Below are 16,544 nucleotides of genomic sequence, written 5' to 3' on the forward strand. Positions count from 1 at the left end.
AGTTCACAATACATAGAGAGGGGTGGGTTTTTCCAGCTTAATAAATCGTGCGCAATAATTGACAAACTTTTTTTCGTTATATTTCAGGAAGCAAAACAAAGTTCTTTGTTGGCTAAAAATACATTTCATTAACATTTTGAAGACTTACAACACTGCACACAGATATTTTTGTCGATAGCTCTTGTACGATAGCTGAGCGTGCGATAGTTCGCAGGTGCCAGCCTCAGGGCTTATTCCACTTTGTCATCCCTAGGACGCCAGCCCGACGCAATAATTTTTAACCGCTGCTGCCAAAATGAGCGTTAAAGCGGATTTAAATAATTCCGATATGAACATGGAACTGCTGGCTCCAGGTGGGTAATAGCTGCGGTGCCGCTCCAAATACCTATCTGATAATCGCTTTGCTGCTCCTAGAAACGATACTAAAAACAGACGATGAAAGTGCGGAGTCGAAACAGCAGCCAGAGAAAGAAGAAACGGTGGATCCAGAAGACTCCCCCTTGAAGGAGGACGAACTCATGTCGCTGGAAACGCTCCGCGAATCGCCCGTACAATGGCCCGAGAGATGTAAGTTGCGTGAATTTCCGTTTTGCGACCTTTTCTAATGTGCTTTCCGCAGTTCCAGGCATGGATGATTTCCTCACAATGTCCGATACACCAATGTACGCACCCATCGCGGAGCCACAAAGAATCCTGACCGCCGAGGACATGGTTAAGATAAACCGTAAGTTATTGTAAGAGTATTACCACACAGAATGATAATAATACAATGGAAATATATTGCACAGGTCTATCCAAGATGACGCCGGAGGAATTGATAGCGAAGATCAAGAGAATGCATGATGAAATCTATCAACTGGGCCTAATGGAGGCCAAGGAAATGACGCGTGGCAAGCTGTTGCAAATCTTCGATCGCAATCCCAAGCGTTACACCTGACCCAAATTACGCCATTTCAGAGGTTTATGGGATGGGACCACCCTAAGACCATTTCCCATTGCCCATCCAACGAATCCATAACCATAACCGCACACAATGTTCATAGATTTAAGTAGTTTTGCAAGCCCCACTAATTACTTGTTGAGAATGCGATGAGAATGTTATCTATAAGAATTTTACATATTTCTTTGTATATTTACAAAGACACCAAGGTTATGCGAAATTGCATGTGATTTGCAACAGTAGAACGTTTAATGTTTATTAAAGCATTGATTACAATAGACAACTACCAGATATCCAGAGGGGTGTGTGTGTATTGTGCATTCCGAATTGAAACAAAGTGTGGCTATGGTACTACGGGGGGGTGATGTGGGAGAAGGCACAGTTCTGTTTAATTCCACTATGCATATCTATTTATATATATTTATTAACGCAACAATTCAACCACTATGTGATGTGTGTTTTTTTGTTTAATACTTTGGATGCTCGTATTCTACTCCTGCCACTGCATAGCAAAACGCTGCTCAAATGTGATCCGATTGTAGACACCGGCATCGGCCAGCTGTAGGGGGTCCGTATAGTAGGCAAACCGTCGGATATCCATCATGGCAACATCGAACATCTGCTTCCAGCTGGTCAGATCCGTCACACTCATGTGGATGGGCAGCTGTGGATCGGGTATATCGATGGCCGCCTGCAGGCGATCGAATGCCTCGGCAATTGGGCCCACCGATAGATTCACCCAATATTCACCCGGAAAGCGTTTATTCTCACAGAACGGCGCCCCCTTCCGCATGATGAACACCAGCATGAGTATCTCGTAGCGTTCGGAGTTCTCGTAGAAGCGTTTGGTGCGTGTCTTCTCCACAAAGTCGATCAGCAGAATCAACGGCGTGTAGTTCTGTAAATGCATCAACAGCTCCCGATCTGTCCATAAATAGCGTCCGCCCTTGACACTCAGCAAGCTCATATTTCCGGAAAGCTGATGATGTGGCTGCTGCTGCTGTTGGTGTGATTGCTGCTGCTGCTGCTGATGATGATGATGGAGCTGCTGCTGCTGCTGCTGTTGGTGGTGCTGCTGCTGCTGATGCGGCTGATGAGGTTGATGAGGTTGATGATGATGTTGCTGTTGCTGCTGCTGCTGTTGGTGCTGATGCTGCTGATGCGTCTGATGATGTATGCCACCAGTGGAGGGGACCACTGTGGTGGGTGCTGCTGCTACACCTGCGTTTCCTGTATTCGATACGCTTGGGCTGGGCATAGCGACGACAATGCCGATGCTGCTGCCAGTCTGTCTCAGGCAGCTGACCTCCTCGACCATGTGCGATGACGGCAAATGCAATTAAGCCAAGTGGCCTGTACTGCTGCTGCTGTTGCTGTGCTCTCTCTCTCTCGCCCTCTCTCTCGTTGCCCCTCTTACGAACCAGGCCAAGGTCACAGCGAGTGGCAGAGAGTCACGGAGTGGGAGTGCCACGTACCAACAACCGTGCGGCGCGTTACTTGTTGCAACCAAAACCACCCACAACCGACCGACCGACCTGCCACTTTCAATTAATGCCGCACACGGAAACTTTCAATCAAAGTGGTTGGAAAACTGCTGCAGGAGTTCTGGATGGACGACAGCCGCCATCAATGACCGACCTGCACCTTTGGGACTCTGTTGCCAACCCAAATTCAATTCAATTCTATTCCACTGACAATGCCCAGCAGCAGCTCTGCTCTGGTGCTTCCTTCACTAGTCCACTGTCCCGGACGATTGTTCCAACGCAAATGCGCTGCTGCACAGCCATGGACTCGACTCGAATCGACTCGGTAGCAACTCGGTTTAGGTCGGAATCGGTCTCTGTCTTGGTCTTGCTTCCTCGCTCGCTCTGCCTGTCCCGTCCCGTCACAACTATGGCGATGCGCGATGCCTCATTCCGTTTTTGCGACTGCATTTTACTGGTGCTGGGGCGGGGGGCCTGCCAACTTATCTGCAGATGCAATCAAAAATGAGTCATTTAATTTACAGTTAACCTGTTTATGTATCTCTGACCGTAAAATATTTAAGATTAATTTTAATATTTAATACTTTAAGTTTATATTTCCATAACATCAGAATCCCATTTTGCATTCTACTGTGCTTTAGGAGCACTGCCAACTTATCTTTTGCATATCAAACTATTTTAAATTTGAATTGTTGAGGATTAAACTTGTAATTTGTAATTTAAATGCTGCGTTTTTAATGGGTTAGTTAAACATCAAAATAAATTCGCATGCAGCCCAGAACCACACTTCCTCTTACAATAATATGCATTCATTTTACAAAACAAAATATGAAAATGAATACTTTGGGATCTTAAGATATGAATTAATATAAATATTAGCAAATACAACTCACATACATAATTAATAACTAAAAATGGAGTTCTAAAAGAGCTTTAAAACATTTTCCAACTGTCGCTGCCATTATAAAGATGGAAACTATCGACCTTTAGCATAAAATATCCCTCCAGCTTGGCCATAGTTCTCATGGGAGATGAATAACTCCCATCTTTACAATGACAGGCATCAGCAATCCCATTTGTTTCTGCTCCCAAACGAAATTTAACACACTAAACAAAACGAAAGCAACAATAAACAAATTACAAGACATAGTAGATGAAACTCCTCACTCCTCTGATTTTTTAAGTTTTGAACCGAAATGATCTGGCAATTCTTAGGCTTAATTAAGGCTGGCCACGCGCACATCGAACTCGTCCTTGTGCTCGTTCTTTATAAACCGACGCATGCCTACGAGAAGGTAACGCATTTTGGGTGCAGGCAGAACCACCAGGAGCACAGCCATCAGGGACTCGAATTTCTCGTAGGTGCCGCTTTTATATTCAATCAGCACCTTGCCGAACTCCTTGAATTGTTCCTGATTGATGACACTCCTCAGCTAAAAAAGGAGCCAAGCAGATCATAGTCAGGATTAGCGACAGCAATGGCTTGGGAAACGTTTTATGATTTACCTCGCGCAGCAGGTCTGCTCGTGATTCGGGCGCCACCTTCACCGCTGGCTGACTGCTGGGTTCCGTTTTGATATTATCCACCAATTTGTAGCGCTTTTTGGTGGCTTGTGTGGCCACCGAATCGTTGGCGCTGGGTGAGCTGCGCTCCCGTTTATGGATCTTAACCAGGCCGCTGCCAGCAGCGCCACTGCAGTTGAAGTCTATGCTCTGAAAGACACACACACAAAACAAGACTCAAAACTATGGCTTATGGCTTCCGCATGGAAGGAATGGAATGCTTACCGAAACATTCGAGTCAAGGCGACTCATAAAATCCATGGCATTGGGCGCTGCATGGCCGAGGGTACGTCCCGCGGCGCTGGCATAATCAGCCGGTGTCCACGAATTGATGGAGTTGGCCATCTCCACCTTTCTGCAAACAAAAAACAATCGTTGGCTGTGCTTCGAGCAGCGACTGGCACACCACTTACATGGCCGACTCGTTGGCCTTGCGGAATGTGGCATTGCTGCCGGGCTCTCGTTTGATTGTTGGAATGACAGGCAGCGGTTCATCCTCTTCCACCTTGCAGACATTCGTCAGTGGTTGCTCCTCCTCCCGCACATCGGGCTGCTTCATCTGCAGATCAAGGATCAAGCATCAAGCATCAGTGGATTAGTGCATGAAATCTCAAAACTCACCGTCTCCTCGGCATGCTTGAAGAACTGCCGCAGCTCGCGCACAATAGGGCCAAAGGGTGAGCTCTGCGGCCGTGCGCCCAGATGGCCACGTATCCACTTGGACAGCTGCTGCACCTGGGAGGCGTCTTGGAAGCGCGAGTCGCACAGCAGAATGGCCCCATAGTCGTTCCGGTGACGAATGACGCGACCAATGGCCTGATTGACGGCTCGCGTGGCATCCAAGTTGTACCATTCCTGACCACTAAGCAGTTGGTTCTCCTTGGTGCGATTCGCCTCCAGGTAGCGCCGCTTCAGTATCACCTTTGGGTCCTTGAGCGGAGGAAATGGCAGCCCCGTGATGATGACGGCCCGTCCATTGCGATCGGCAAAGTCCAGGCCCTCGGACACCTTGCCGCGACAGACGGCCATGAAAACGGCACCCTTGGAGTCGCGTATGGCCTGATAGAACTCCTCCATGGTGCTGGTGAACTGATCCTTGCCTCGGGGCTCCAGGAAAATGGGCTTCTTGCAGGAGATGTCTGCCCACAGGCCGCTGGCCTGCCACGCGTCCACGCATTTGTTCAGCATCGGATAGGAGGGAAAGAACACCAGCAGACCATCCGGCACGATGCGCGATACATTCAAGATCGTCTGCCCCAGCGAGCTGATATACTTGGGATTGTCTCTGCCAAAGACACAACCAATCAGACTGAGCCATTAAAGGAGATGCCATTGAAATGTCTTACCGATTCTTAAAATTCGAAATCAACTGCTGTCGGTCCGGGCCGGTGCCAATGATTTTCACATAGACCTGCGACTGGTCGACTATGTGAGGATTCTCCAGATGTTGGGCCACCGGTATGGCCAGTTCGGCGATCAGCGGTTTAAGGGGTGCCAGCGTGCCGCTGGTGAGTATGACGCTGCGCACCTGGGTGTTGAGGAGCTGCTCCATGCCAAAGCCGGGATTGAAGCACCAGAAATTGACAATCTTTGCCGCCTTGCTGCTCGCTCCCGTCGTCGTGATGTTGCCTTTGCTCAGCCAGCCCTGCTGCTTGCCCTGGGGCGCTGCTCCACCCTTGGCACCCGTCTGCTTGTTGGACTCCTCCACCTGCACGTGCACCTTGAAGCTGAGATGGACCTTGCCCATGATGCTCTCCTTGTTGGCGAACACAATGGTCAGCAGATCGCTGAGCAGCGTAAAGGTGCCGCCCTTGCGGATGGTCATGTGCTGCGAGGCAACCATCAGATACTGCACCAGCTTGTCCAGCAGTGCCACAATGGTGGCGCAGTTGCCATACGTGAACTGTAAGGGATCAATGGAGGAGGATCAGCAATCGAGGATTGTGGTATTTGGACTTACGTTCGCCTTGCCGAGCAGCTCGTACATTAGAGAGGCGGGATAGGTGGTGCCGTCCGTGGGATTATCGACTACCACGGCATCGATGGCCTTCTCCAGCTCGAGCAGCATCTCCTTGAGCAGCGTGAGATCGTCAAGGGTAAAGTCTTTGGGCTCGTCGGCGCCAGCGTCTTGCGATTCACCGCTGGTGAAGACCTTCATGATGTGCGTGACATCCTCGATGGCCATGGCCACGTCGGAGGAGCGTATCTGCACCGAGGCGGACTCCTCGCAGATCTTCTCGATGTTATGCGCCTCGTCCAGTATGACGATCGTGTTGCCCAGCTCAATCTTGTTGGCCTTGCGCGCCTTCGGGTCCAGCAGATAGTTGTACGGCATAAACGTGATGTCCGCCTGGGCGACCAGCTCCTTGGAGGCAAAGTAGGGGCACATCTTCAGCTTCTGGCCGACCCTCACCAGATCCTCGATGTCCATGATGCTGGGCCCACGGAAGTCCGGGTGGTCCTTCTTCGACTCGACGCGCAGCTGGAAGGTGCAGGTCTTGGAGTGGACGCGCAGCTTGCAGAGGTTCACCTTGTTGGAGTTTCCCTGCTCCTTCATCACCTCCGGGTGGATGCACAGTTGATCTCGCGATCCCAGCACCACGGATCGCATGTTCGCGTAGGCGGTGCGCTTCAGCTCGCGCATGGCCTGGTTCAGCTGGGAGTGGGTGCGCGAGGCGTAGATCACCTTCGGCACGCCCCAATTGTTCGCCTTGCCCACGGTCATGGCCAGCTCGCTGAGGTCTCCGCCGGGTCCGGTGCCACCGTCCTTGCTGGTCGCCTTTAGCTTAATCATCTGCTGCTGGTGCTCCGACTGTCGCGTGCGTATCCAGGCTAGGGAGGCGCAGAGCAGACTCAGCGTCTTGCCGGTCCCCGTGGGCGACTCGAGGACGCCGTTGGTGCCGTCCCGCAGGCAGATAATCACCTTCTCCATGTAGGCGCGCTGCACATCGTACGGCTCGAAGGGAAAATGCACCGGTATACCGGCAATCACACTCTCCGGCATTTTGTCAGCGGTCTGTTTGGTTTCGGTTCTCGGTCCGTGATTATATGCGCGCCAAATGCGGCGAGAACATGTGTTTCGATAGGTCGCCAAACAGCTGTTGCCAGACACGGAATATACACAATGGACAGAAGGGAAAGCCTACTGCGGAAACTTACACCCAGGACGGCTGCTGGATGTGATTCATACGTCAGTTTCACCACCCATGTTGCACATTATTGAGTGTTGTTTGCATTTAGTTGGGCAATCGAGACGGCAGCTCTGATAGATGCAGGTGTGCTCTGGCAGCACAGTCAGCTGCCCGAGAATCGATAAATATCAACAATCGCGGAGGCTCATTCAGTTTTTACCGTTTGAACGGAGAGGTTGTTTTGGCGCTGAGCAGCAAAAAGAGGAATAAGCAGGAAAGAGTGGCAACGGCAACGCAACGGAGACGACGCAACAACAGTGACGACGACGGGCGAACGCTGACGAGGCTGACGAGTGTATGTGTGCCTGCGCGTCTGTGTGTGTGGCGGCTGAGTGCGTGAGCGAGCGAGATACCACAAGTAAACACACATATATACATACATATATGAAAACATATCTATACTGAGCCCCCCCATTGTTGTTGTTAGTCGTGAGGTGTCGGGTCGGCCGTCGGTCGGCCAGTTTGTCGGGTTGACGCGACTGTTACCGTCTGTCTGACCGTTTGTCATTCTCGCCATGCACCTTAAACAGAGCCACATACACGTATTTGTGCTGTGCTCTCGCCGCTCTGCCTAAGAGTCGTCTCTCTCTCACTCTATTTGTGTGTGTGTGTGTGTGTGTGAATCCCAATGCCTGTGCCTGTGCCTCGGAGTCGCTGTGTGTGTTCGCGGTGGTGATAAATTTTTGTTGGCACAAAGTAAAAATATAACAGAATAAAAAATCGTGGCGCGGGATAGAAGCTAATCGAAATTATTGCAAGTATTGGATGAGCCGCTCTGCATTGTATTCCTAATTTATATATTTTTTTTAATGTTGTTGTGTATTGTTTGTATTTATTACCGTCGTCCGTCTTAGAGCAGCGTTTGTTTGCCTTAATTGCCATCAGCATCTCATCGCAAGGGGCAGTGTGCTGTTTAAAACTCTCACTTGAGAAGTACTTGTGCCAGTTGATGCTGTACTCGTGTCTGTGTGTGTGTGTGTTTCTGCCCCAACGTAAGCTTGTCCATTCCGCGGTTAGGACTCGAGTTGACCACCAGAACAGCTGCGAGTCCTGCCTGATCCTAAATGCCACAACTGATTTAATTTGCGGTGCGGCCGTGAAGGCCAACATTTACCCGTTACCGTTACAGTGGGCAGAGAGTGCGAAGTGAGAATTGAAATTGAAAAGCCTTGGCGCTAATAGAATCGAAAATTGGGGAATAGCAACGCTGCGGCTTGCCGATGACCGATGACGATATGTTGCACACTAATCAGCATTATCACATGCAAATTAAGGTCATCCAACTGTGTGCGTTTGTCAAACGAAAAGTGACCGACACACGGTCCCACGCTGTTGCCGGTGCCCCACCGCCCGAGTGCCTTGGAACCCAGAAAAACAGCTCGGCTCTGAAAGTGTGTTTATCGCCAGCTTCTGCTGCTGCACTGGCAACCCTGCTTATTAAGTGAATTCCAACCAGTGCCGCACATATAACCCCATCTGCGATAAATCCAGTGAGGCTAGATTAATTAACGGAAAATACTCGTGGACTTGAAGTGGAATCTTTTGTGTTGTTGTTGACCGTTTTGTCTCCTGCTGCCGCATAACAATAGCCGCCCATATTCCTGCACCACACCACCATCAGTCCAGTCCCGTCTCGTCCCCCCCTCCCTCAACCCAACCCACTGGAGTGTTCGGTACGGGTGGCAATGACACTGGCGCCGTGCTGCCAGACACGCGCAACTGTGCTAATATTTGACCAAGTTTGATTTGGTGAATTAAAAAATAGTTTTGCATGGCTGAAAGCTGGAAATCCTTAAGATATTTGCGTTTTGCATGGTCTTTTCCGTCTGCCAGTTTGTCCTCTCTCGCAGCTCTCACTCCCGCTCGTGTCTGGCAACGCCATAATGACGTTCGAGTGCGGATTATTTATGTTCGTGGGTGTGTTTGCGCTCTTATTCAAATAGAAATGAAATGTTTTGCACTCGAATTCAGGCAATTATACGCTCTACTTTGTGAGTGCTTTGTTATTTTGTACCAAATTCAAATAGAAAAAAACCCAGCCGAAAGGGCGAACGAAAGAGCGCTTCTCGATTCCGAGTGAGCAGGCGAGAAAACGAGCAAAACGACGAATCCCAACCAGAGCAAGAGTCCTCAAAATATGACTTTGATTTTTGGAATACATAGATTTTAAAATTCAATTTTAACTCGTCAAGTTCATGTTCCTTCTTCTGTGCGGCCCGACAGTTATGTTTACCATTGTTGGTAAATATTATATCCAGACATATCCAGACAACCGATCCCGAAATAACACCAATTACGCCAGTCTCTTGATAAGAGATGATGGAAGTTGTTTGCAAAGCCCGCAAATAAACGTGAAGAAATGGGTTAAGCGTATGCCAGCGCTGCTTACGATCGTTATGTTCAGCACGCTCGCCGGCTTTGATGTATTAATTTTGCTGCATTTTTTATCACTGCTCATCCTGTGCACTCTCACCCCTATCTACCTTGGTCTCCTCGCAAGCACACACGCACACGCTCCTATGCTGGCAGAGATGCGTGTAGTAATCGTGTGCGTTGCTGCAGCTCGATCGTGAGAGCACGAAATTGTGTAATCGATTGGGGATTACCTCATCTCACCGAGTTGGCCGAGAATTTAGTCGTAGTGCTCTCGATAGATGACCGCAATAAGTATTCGGGAACAGCTTATACTGGATCACAGCTCTCATCGCCCGAATCAAGAATCAAACGAACTAGATAAGCTTTTCCATCACGACATTTGCCTACCTGAGTCACGCGATCATCGCTAGTCAGGGAACGCCAGCAGAGCGTAGTAGTAGCGTCCGCCATCGAGTGGAATGACTTTGTGGTAGTGGGGAATCATGCAAAGCAGAGCAGAGCACCGTCAAGCGGTCGCATTGGATGTGAGTGAGTGGGAATGACTGAAGTGAAGTGGAGAACACCCGAGACCCCCCCTCCCCAGCAGTCTCGCAATTGAGGCTGAGCATGCGACGGTGGCATTTGAATTTGTGTCAAACCATTTTCCCCCCTTACCTCCCGCATGACCAAAACACGAGCAGAGTTTTGCAGGGTTTGCAGGGTTTTGTTTGGCAATAAGCAAGTTGATTCTGAAGCTAATTAGCACACATGTACTATATTTATTTGTTTGTACAAATTGTGCGTGTGTCCGTGTTTTGGCATTGTTTAGTGATTACAATGATAACGAGAGTGCGATGTGCGATATGCAGTGCAGAGTGCAGGAGTCCGAGTATACATATGTCCCCCCTCACCCCCAACAGACAGTGAAACGAGAGTGTGTTCCATTTTGCTATATTTCTGATTCCTGTTTCCGTTGCGGTCCACTCAAGAAACAGAATGGGCTGCGTGGTCTGCGGCACACTGCGTATGCGCAACATCATGAAATTAAATTTCGTTAATTGATTCCCTCCCTTCTCGTTTCATCCCATGCAGTTCATCGTTGTTTAGCCAGTCCAAATGTCAGCTGTTACGCGCAACATGTACCATAAAAGCAGCACAGCAAAACGCAGAAAAAGAGCCAATCGATCAAGCCCAGGACAGAAGAAGCAACGCCAGCAGCCACTGCAGCACCAGAAGCAGAAGCAGCAGCAGCATAGAGTAAAAGTAGAAGAAGAAGCGTAACCACGCTGAGGAGAACAGCATCAGCAGCAGCAGCAGAATCAAGAGAAGAATAGACAAAAGAGAGTGAAATTACGGTAAGTAAAGCTCTCACACACTCTCTCTCTCACCCTCTTGTTGGGAAAACTATAAATGTTAATCCTTTCTTATAGAGAGATTCGCGAAGATCAAAGAGAATTCAAGAAAGGAAAAATAAATCAAAATACGCCATGACAATCATACTCTTCCTGGTGGACACCTCGTCGTCCATGTGCCAGAAGGCGTATGTGAATGGTGTGCAAAAAACGTATCTGGACATTGCCAAGGGTGCGGTGGAGACGTTCCTCAAGTATCGGCAGCGCACCCAGGACTGCCTCGGCGATCGTTACATGCTGCTGACGTTCGAGGAGCCGCCAGCGAATGTGAAGGCCGGCTGGAAGGAGAACCATGCCACATTCATGAACGAGTTGAAGAACCTACAGAGCCACGGCCTCACCTCGATGGGTGAATCGCTGCGGAACGCCTTCGATTTGCTCAACCTGAACCGCATGCAGTCGGGCATCGATACGTACGGGCAGGGCCGGTGCCCCTTCTACCTCGAACCCTCGGTGATCATTGTGATCACGGACGGGGGCCGCTATTCCTACCGCAACGGGGTGCATCAGGAGATCATACTGCCGCTGAGCAATCAGATACCCGGCACAAAGTTCACCAAGGAGCCCTTCCGTTGGGACCAGCGCCTCTTCTCCCTGGTCCTGCGCATGCCCGGCAACAAGATTGACGAGCGTGTCGATGGCAAAGTGCCGCACGACGACTCCCCCATCGAGCGGATGTGCGAGGTGACCGGCGGCCGCTCGTACCGCGTCCGCAGTCACTATGTGCTCAATCAGTGTATCGAGAGCCTCGTCCAGAAGGTGCAGCCAGGCGTGGTGCTGCAGTTTGAACCGCTGCTACCCAAGGACAGTGCCAGCGGCGGCAGCAGCACCAGCAGCAGTAGCAGCGGAACGAACGCCGGTGCAGGCGGCGGTGGCGGTGGCTCCGCGACACAACAATCGTCGTCGTCGTCATCAGCCTCGTCCCTGTCGGAGCCCACACAGGACATAGTCTTCCAGCCAATCAAGAAGATGATCTACGTGCAGAAGCACATCACACAGAAGACCTTTCCCATCGGCTACTGGCCGCTGCCGGAGCCCTATTGGCCGGACTCAAAGGCCATCACACTGCCGCCACGCGATGCCCATCCCAAGCTGAAAATCATGACGCCGTCGGTGGACGAGCCTCAGCTGGTGCGCAGCTTCCCGGTGGACAAGTACGAGATAGAGGGCTGCCCCCTAACCCTGCAGATTCTCAACAAGCGCGAGATGAACAAATGCTGGCAGGTGATTGTCACCAATGGCATGCACGGCTTTGAGCTGCCATTCGGTTACCTGAAGGCGTCGCCCACCTTCTCCCAGGTGCATCTGTATGTGCTCGCGTACAACTATCCGGCGCTGCTGCCACTGCTGCACGACCTCATCCACAAGTACAACATGAGTCCGCCCAACGATCTCATGTACAAATTCAATGCCTATGTCCGCTCCATACCGCCGTACTACTGCCCATTCCTGCGCAAGGCGCTGGTCAACATCAATGTGCCGTACCAGCTGCTGCAGTTCCTGCTGCCCGAGAATGTTGACAACTATCTGTCGCCGACGATAGCCAATCAGCTGAAGCACATCAAGAACACCGCCAAGCAGGATCAGGAGAATCTCTGCATGAAGGTCTACAAGCAGCTGAAGCAGGCCAAGCCCCCGTATCGCCAGGTGGAGACGGCCAAACTGTGCACCGGCACGGCCCTGAGGCGGGATCTGGTGCGGCATCCATTGCTGCGCGACACATTCGCCAAGCTGCATGCGGAGATCGAGCCCGTGGAGAATTATACGATTGTGGTGCCGCAACTGACGCATCAGGCATCGGCCAAGACGTATCGCAATCCGTTTGATATACCGCGGCGGGATCTGGTGGAGGAGATTGCCCGCATGCGGGAGACGTTCCTGCGGCCGACTTTGCTGGTGGCCAAGGACTCGGGCCACTGCCTGCCCATCTCGGAGATGGGCAACTACCAGGAGTACCTCAAGAACAAGGACAATCCGCTGCGCGAGATCGAGCCTACCAATGTGCGGCAGCATATGTTCGGCAATCCCTACAAGAAGGACAAGCACATGGTCATGGTGGACGAGGCAGATCTCAGCGATGTGGCGCCCATGAAGTCGCCGAATGGCAACGGGCCCGGCGGCTCACCGCCCGGCTCCTCGGGCTCCGGTTCGTCCGGCTCCTCCTCGTCGGGCTCATCATCGAGTGGCGGACCCGGTGGACCCGGCATGGGCGGTGGTCCCGGCGGCATGTCCGGCCTCATGCTGGGCCCCCATTCGCCCGGCGGACTCGGCAAAAAGTTCGACGGCACCTCGCGAGGACGCAAGCGGAAAGCGGGTCCCCTGCCGCGTGGCTTTGAGTTTCGGCGCGCCTCCACGGACTCGCGTTCATCCTGCTCTTCACCCCGGCCCTCGTCCCCGTCCGATAGTGCGCCCAGCTCACCGAATCCAGCCGCAACGGTGGCCTGCGACTCATCCCCGTCTACGTCGGCGACAAGCTCGGGCCCTGGCTCCGGCTTAGGCTCAGGCTCAGGCTCGGGAGTGGCATCGGGATCGGGAGGCAGCTCTGGGCCGGGATCAGGAGGTCGGTCCAGTCCCAGCTGCTTCGATGAGGACAGCAACAGCAACAGCAGCTTCGCCAGCAGCACCGCCAGCACGGAACTATCGAGCGACTCCGGACTGTCGCTGTCGCACTCGGAGCGCCTGGGAGGCATTGGCGGCTTTGATTTTAGCGAGGAGGAGACCAGCGACCAGGACACTGCCCTCAACGGTCACGTGCACAACTTCATCAATGGGATCAGCGACGAGATCAGTGCCGCGGACACAGAAGCACCTGGGCCTGGGCCCGGTCCAAGCCCTGGAGTCCCGCCACCGAGCAGCGTCTTGCCAGCCACAGCCGTGCTCGAGCCGATTGTGACGGCCACCGTTGTCCCGGTAGCGGGCGCGGCCGCATCAGCAGCGGGAACAGGAGCAACTGCGCCACAGGCAACGGCAACCGCTTCGGCATCCGGAGCGGTAGTGGCATCCACCGTGGCAGCCTCATTGGTCACGCCACCGCCGCTGCCGGCCGTAAGCAGCAGCAGCAACGGCGGCCTAGGACTGTCCGGCGGCACGGGTGGCAGTGGCGGCGATACGCCCTGCTCCTCGGCATCGGCCAACAACTCGAGCGGCGTGCTGTACGTGCCCCTGAACGGACTGACGACGACGCATGCGGCGTACAGCAGCAACCGTGGCGGCGGCTCCACCTGTCCCATGGGATCCCATTTGGGTGGCCTGGGCCCGGCGGGTAGTCACAGCCACAAGACGGGCATCTCGCTGATGTCGCTGTCCGGGGTACTGCCCATGCTCAATGGCTACACGCATCATGGAGGCACCCTGTCGCCACCCTCACCACTGGCTGCGGTGCCGCCAACGCCATTGGCTACCGCAACTCCAACGGCCGCCAGTAGCAGCAACAGCAGCAGCGCCGGTACGGGAGCGGGTTCGGGATCAACTGGCTCCAGCTACTTCACCCACAATGACATCAACGATGCCTCTGAGATCTCCAGAATCCTCCAGACATGTCACAATGGCACCAGCGGCTCTTCCGGCTCTAGTTCGGGCGGTGGAGGAGGAGGAGGAGGTGGCGGAGGCGGCGGCACTGGGAGCGGCAGCAGCAGCAGCACACTGAACGGCAACGGCAGCCCCGACCCAGATGTCGGAGACGATGGTGAATCGCCGTTGTCTCTGGGCATTGGGAATAGTTTTGATGCCCTGAAGCGGCTGGCAGGAGGCGGAGCTGCGAGCAGTCCACACTTTTACTGGGGCAGCGGAGTCAATCATTTCATCAACAACAACAACAATAGCAACAGCGGAGCAGCAGCCGCCACTGGAAATAGCAACAGCAACAGCAACAATAGCACCAACAATCATCGGAATCACAACAACAATAGCCCCATGAAGACGGAAATCAAGTCGAGTCCCAGCTGCAGCTCCTCACCGACGCACAACAGCAATAGCAACGGGGAGGTGAGTGCCGCCGCATTGCTGATACTGTCGGAGGAGCAGCGAGAGGCGGCGAGGAAGCACAACATTGATCTGCGGATGAAGATCTTTCGGGATATACGGCGGCCGGGACGCGACTACAGCCAGCTGCTGGACAACCTAGGCCTGGTGAAGGGCGATCACGACATGAAGTCGGATTTCGTGGAAATGTGCATTGGGGAGTCGCGCAGATTCCGGCGCCACCGCATGGTTGGCAGTATTCAAGAGTGGTGGGAGCAGCGGCAACAGTCGCAGCCACCAATCGATCTGCAGCAGCAGCAGCAACAGCTGCTGCAGGAGCAGTCCCAGCAGCAGCCACAGCAGCAGGAGGCAGCAGCCGCCGCTACCAAGAGTTAACGTTGGCTCTTTTGGAACTGCTGAGCCCGAGCGGTATTCGCCTGGGCTTGGGCGTGGTCGAGGGCGTGGCCATGGCCAAGGGCGAGGCCGTGGGGCGGCGCCATCAGTCTGTGATGTCATCAAAAGCAACAACAACAACAAATACAACAAGAAAAGCAGCAACAAGGAGAACCGTTTAATAAAAAATAGGAGAAAGAAAAGAAAAAATAAAGAAGGTAGACGTAAATCTTAACTTAATATTAGCCGTAATAAGTAACAGTATAAGAGAGAGTATAAGAGCGCAGAGAGAGAGAGAGAGAGAGCGAGAGCTGGAGAAGACGCAACGGTAAACGAAAGGCATTGAATTCTTGTCAATTTCCATTTATGTAAATAATTGCCAGAGTACCCTAATCCCCCCAAACCTCTCCCCAAAAACCGTTGTCGGATCTTGATCTTGATCTCCATGTCGTATGTATCGTCAGGATACACTCTCTCCCTCTCTCTCACTCTTGAGATATCTTTCTGTTGAACGGCGAACGGCAAGGTATATATTATCTATAAGAAAAACAACAAAACTTTGTAATTATATCGTAACGATTTTAAGCTTAAGCCGTGCCCCAAATGCTGTACAACCCTTCAAATATTTTGCAGTGTTTTTTTTTTTTTTGTATCATTATTATTATGCATAATTATATATAAACATAGATATATTTAATATAATGTAATACCCTGAGCCCATTCGTACACCTAAGGTCCCCCCCAAAGCAATTACTATAAATAGATATAGTGTGTATAAGAGACAGGGAGAGAGAGACGAAGGAGAACGTGTAACATTTGTATAAGAGAGGACAGCGGAGAGTAGGTGAGTGAGTGCGAGTGTGAGTGTGAGTGTTGTAGGGAAAAGCTTTCACTTCTTGAGCCACAATTGTTAGCCAATTTCTTTGTTGGTCAGCAGCAACCGTTTTATGAATGCGTTAATGATTGATTCGCTTTTTGTTTAAGCTAAGACGAGAAAGAAAAACATAAACCACACACACACACACACGCAGAAATCTTTATGCATATATGTATGTATAGAGTAGATCAGATCGGTCGGTTCAGAGTGTATGTTTCATTAAACAATGAAAACTAGTTAGTTGTATTCAGGTGTAATTCTTGGCCTTCATTTTGGTCCGATTCGATTCGATTCGATTCGATTCATTTTAGAAACAAAACACAACTGTAATTTAATATTTTATTAAAACACATTATACCAATTTTTAAA

The 16,544-nt window shown here is 51.6% G+C and overlaps 4 protein-coding genes across 9 annotated transcripts; 2 read left to right on the forward strand and 2 right to left on the reverse strand.

The window, feature by feature from the left end:
* Nucleotides 1–203: 203 nt before the first annotated feature.
* Nucleotides 204–1,105, forward strand: LOC117581339 (protein lin-52 homolog). The gene is made up of 4 exons (XM_034268462.1): nucleotides 204–353; nucleotides 415–567; nucleotides 620–724; nucleotides 789–1,105. The coding sequence occupies exons 1-4, from the start codon at nucleotides 296–298 to the stop codon at nucleotides 935–937; spliced, it is 465 nt and encodes a 154-aa protein (XP_034124353.1). The 5' UTR covers nucleotides 204–295; the 3' UTR covers nucleotides 938–1,105.
* A 45-nt stretch (nucleotides 1,106–1,150) lies between these two features.
* LOC117581336 (alpha-protein kinase 1) lies at nucleotides 1,151–2,290 on the reverse strand. The gene has a single exon (XM_034268459.1). The coding sequence runs from the start codon at nucleotides 2,256–2,258 to the stop codon at nucleotides 1,431–1,433; it is 828 nt and encodes a 275-aa protein (XP_034124350.1). The 5' UTR covers nucleotides 2,259–2,290; the 3' UTR covers nucleotides 1,151–1,430.
* A 735-nt stretch (nucleotides 2,291–3,025) lies between these two features.
* On the reverse strand, nucleotides 3,026–7,247 carry LOC117581320 (regulator of telomere elongation helicase 1 homolog). The gene is made up of 7 exons (XM_034268425.1): nucleotides 5,948–7,247; nucleotides 5,334–5,890; nucleotides 4,609–5,272; nucleotides 4,401–4,546; nucleotides 4,213–4,342; nucleotides 3,931–4,137; nucleotides 3,026–3,857 (listed from the first exon to the last, which is right to left on the reverse strand). Exons 1-7 carry the CDS (start codon nucleotides 6,989–6,991, stop codon nucleotides 3,642–3,644), a joined length of 2,964 nt encoding a protein of 987 aa, XP_034124316.1. The 5' UTR covers nucleotides 6,992–7,247; the 3' UTR covers nucleotides 3,026–3,641.
* A 98-nt stretch (nucleotides 7,248–7,345) lies between these two features.
* Nucleotides 7,346–16,544, forward strand: LOC117581317 (integrator complex subunit 6). 6 transcript variants are annotated; one of them, XM_034268414.1, is made up of 3 exons: nucleotides 7,346–7,536; nucleotides 10,626–10,888; nucleotides 10,964–16,544. In XM_034268414.1, exon 3 carries the CDS (start codon nucleotides 11,021–11,023, stop codon nucleotides 15,299–15,301), a length of 4,281 nt encoding a protein of 1,426 aa, XP_034124305.1. In that variant the 5' UTR covers nucleotides 7,346–7,536; nucleotides 10,626–10,888; nucleotides 10,964–11,020; the 3' UTR covers nucleotides 15,302–16,544. The 6 variants fall into 6 exon arrangements, with proteins under 6 accessions (XP_034124305.1, XP_034124308.1, XP_034124307.1 ...); XM_034268417.1 differs by having other exon boundaries at nucleotides 7,351–7,473; XM_034268416.1 differs by lacking the exon at nucleotides 7,346–7,536 and adding an exon at nucleotides 7,589–7,936.

This window comes from Drosophila guanche, unplaced genomic scaffold (genome assembly GCF_900245975.1).
Source record: "Drosophila guanche unplaced genomic scaffold, DGUA_6, whole genome shotgun sequence".
In the NCBI taxonomy this organism is placed as follows: Eukaryota; Metazoa; Arthropoda; class Insecta; order Diptera; family Drosophilidae; genus Drosophila; species Drosophila guanche.